Genomic DNA, 2,906 nt, shown 5'->3' with positions numbered 1-2,906 from the left:
ATCCGGCATGTCAAAGAATCAAAAGTTCGACGACATGTGACATCTGCCAGCCCGCACTTGGCCAGCGTGGTAGATTATGGCCTGAACCCTCATAAGAGGCCTGTGTCCCAGCAGTGGGAACATATATGGGCTGATAATGATGATGATGATTATTATTACCCAATGGTATACCTAAATAAGAAAAGATAATGGTAAAGGTTAATTAAATATAAAAATGTTTTTGACGAAATCACTCATTTTGATGATGATGAGAATTTTTAAGTTAGTGTTGGCAAAGGAGTTGTTGGGTCGCCCAAGGATACGCGAACACCATCGCCCCGAACAGATTTTGCAGAGACCTTATCTTATATATAAAATTCCCGTGTCACAGCTACCGAACTCCTCCGAAACGGTTGGACTGATTCTTATGAAATTTTGTGTGCATATTGGGTATGTCTGAGAATCAGCCAACAACTGTTTTTCATACCCATAAATCTTAAGAGTAATGCAGAAGAGTAATGGGTTTGCAGGGGCAGCTGGTGTTTTAAAAAGTCAGGCTCAATGAGAAGAATAAAGGTTAATCCTTTATTACTAGCAAGGAAAATGATACTGGCCTCCGCCTCCCTCGCTCATCGTACAAAGCACAACATCATTTACATGCTACTATTCCACGCCGAGTTTCAATAGGGGTGTTGTATTTTCCTTGATCTGCCAATTCGTGCAGAAGCGTGCTTGACGCCACAATAAAAAAATATTACTCAATCAATGTTGCTTGAAATTATTTAATAATTTAATGAATAGTGCAATTAAATATTTAATTTATTATTTTTTAAATAGTGTGGCAAATATCAATGTAGCTGTTTCAATCATATAATATTTAAAAAGCGTAGTTACAGGCGAAAGATGTGACATGTCATGTCATATTTCAAAACAAAATTTCCGAAAGCTCAAAACTTGGCCAAAACAGCTGACAGCTGTCGAATTTAAGCGAAGTCGGCTCACGGCGCGGGTGAAAGTTGAAAAATATAAGATAATACAATTTATTTAGTACAATATAATAACATTATAAAACGAGTGACACGTCATGGCGGCAATATTAGGAGGCGGGCTAGGAGGATTATCAACAGGTTATTATTTACTAAAGAATAACATTAGCCATAATAATAATTTGAAGTTATTTCTGCTAGAAGCTACAAATCAGTGTGGAGGATGGATTAAGACAATTCGAACAAAGGACTACTTATTTGAACAAGGCCCGAGAACCATACGGCCCAAGGGTGTAGTCGGACTAAACACTCTAAACATGATGCAGGATTTAGGTCTAAGTGAGCACATATCACCAATAAAACCCGACCACCCAGCCGCAAAAAACAGAATGATTTACGTAAACAACACATTACATCTTCTTCCATCTAGTTTAAAAGGTGTTTTTCAAACGAATGGACCATTTTCAAAACCCCTTATTTATGCATTATTTAATGATTTGAAACAGCCGCACAAGGAACTAAAAGACGATTCCATTTACAATTTCGTAGAACGTAGATTTGGCAAGGAAATTGCAGACTATGCAATATCACCCATGATATGCGGTATTTGTGCTGGGGATGCTAAGGAAATATCTGTTAAATTCTTAATGAAAACATTATTTGAGTACGAACAGAATCATGGAGGTGTCATGAAGGGGTGGATGAAGTCCATGTTTAGTGCAAAAACCTCAAATGATATTGAATTGACTGACTTGGCCAAGGTAGCTAAAGAAGAAAAATGGAGTGTGTACACTATCAAAGGTGGTTTGGAAACATTCCCTACAATACTCGAAACCTACCTTAAAGACAATGATGTAAATATGCAATTAAATACTAAAGTAGAAGAAATAGAATTTGTTGATTCCAGTCTTGTTAAGTTAAAGAAGAGTGATGGGGAAGTACTAACGGCAAGTCATGTATATTCAACAATACCAGCTCATGTCCTGGCAAAACTCATTGAAAAACAACATCCTGAGTTATCACAAAACCTAAAACAGATACCGTTTGTAACTGTTGGAATTGTAAATCTATATTTTGCTACAAACAAACCTCTCATTACTCCAGCTTTTGGTTTCCTTATACCACCTATTGAGAATTCTCCAATTTTAGGAGTAGTTTTTGACTCCTGTTGCATCCCTGATCAAAAAGGAACTGTTTTAACTGTTATGCTTGGAGGAAGATGGTTCAAAGAAAAATTTGGAGAAGGTGTTAGTAATGAAAGGCTTTTAAATATTGCATTGAAAGAAATACAAGCAATTCTAAAGATAGATGATGCCCCTGCTGCATACAATGTTAGCATATTGGATAAATGCATACCCCAATATGTGATTGGTCACTATGAAAGGGTAGATAAAATAAGGCAATACATTCAGAAAAGTAATTTACCAATATCATTAGTAGGCAGTAGTTATGATGGTGTTGGGGTCAATGATGTTATATTTTCTGCTAAAACTCAAGTTGAAGAAGACTGCATTAATTCTAAGTAATATAACTTGCCATGAAAAAGTAATATTATTTTTTTATCACAAATGGGAAATGGTACAAATAGTATTAGTTATTTACCTACTTTTTATATGGGAACAATAATGTTTATTTTGGTGCCATTGAGTTTATTTAACATTATATTGAAATACATACTGTGATACTTGTGCAATGTTTATTAAATGTTATAACAACTGACCGTGTTTGCAATGATATAATAAATTTTCTTACATATCAGTATGTTAGGATTGAGTTATATTATTATATTGGAGTTTTAATAAAACGTGAAAAATGTCCTTGACTTATTACTTTGAAACAATTAAAGGTAGTTACTTATATATCACTAGCTGCGCCCCGCGGTTTCACCCGCGTAAGTCTGTATCCCGTAGGAATATCGGGATAAAAAATAGATGTTGGCCG

The 2,906-nt window shown here is 35.4% G+C and overlaps 1 protein-coding gene across 1 annotated transcript; it reads left to right on the top strand.

The window, feature by feature from the left end:
- The first annotated feature begins 881 nt into the window (after positions 1 to 881).
- On the top strand, positions 882 to 2,688 carry LOC119840512 (protoporphyrinogen oxidase). Its single transcript, XM_038367154.1, has one exon. The coding sequence runs from the start codon at positions 1,064 to 1,066 to the stop codon at positions 2,489 to 2,491; it is 1,428 nt and encodes a 475-aa protein (XP_038223082.1). The 5' UTR covers positions 882 to 1,063; the 3' UTR covers positions 2,492 to 2,688.
- Positions 2,689 to 2,906: the final 218 nt, after the last annotated feature.

The sequence above is a fragment of the Zerene cesonia genome, chromosome 6 (assembly GCF_012273895.1).
Source record: "Zerene cesonia ecotype Mississippi chromosome 6, Zerene_cesonia_1.1, whole genome shotgun sequence".
Lineage (NCBI taxonomy): Eukaryota > Metazoa > Arthropoda > Insecta > Lepidoptera > Pieridae > Zerene > Zerene cesonia.
This window is presented reverse-complemented; position numbering and strand designations above follow the sequence as displayed.

Excerpts from the sequence above, each read along its gene's own strand:
- LOC119840512 (XM_038367154.1), top strand. The coding sequence starts at position 1,064 with ATGGCGGCAATATTAGGAGGCGGGCTAGGAGGATTATCAACAGGTTAT.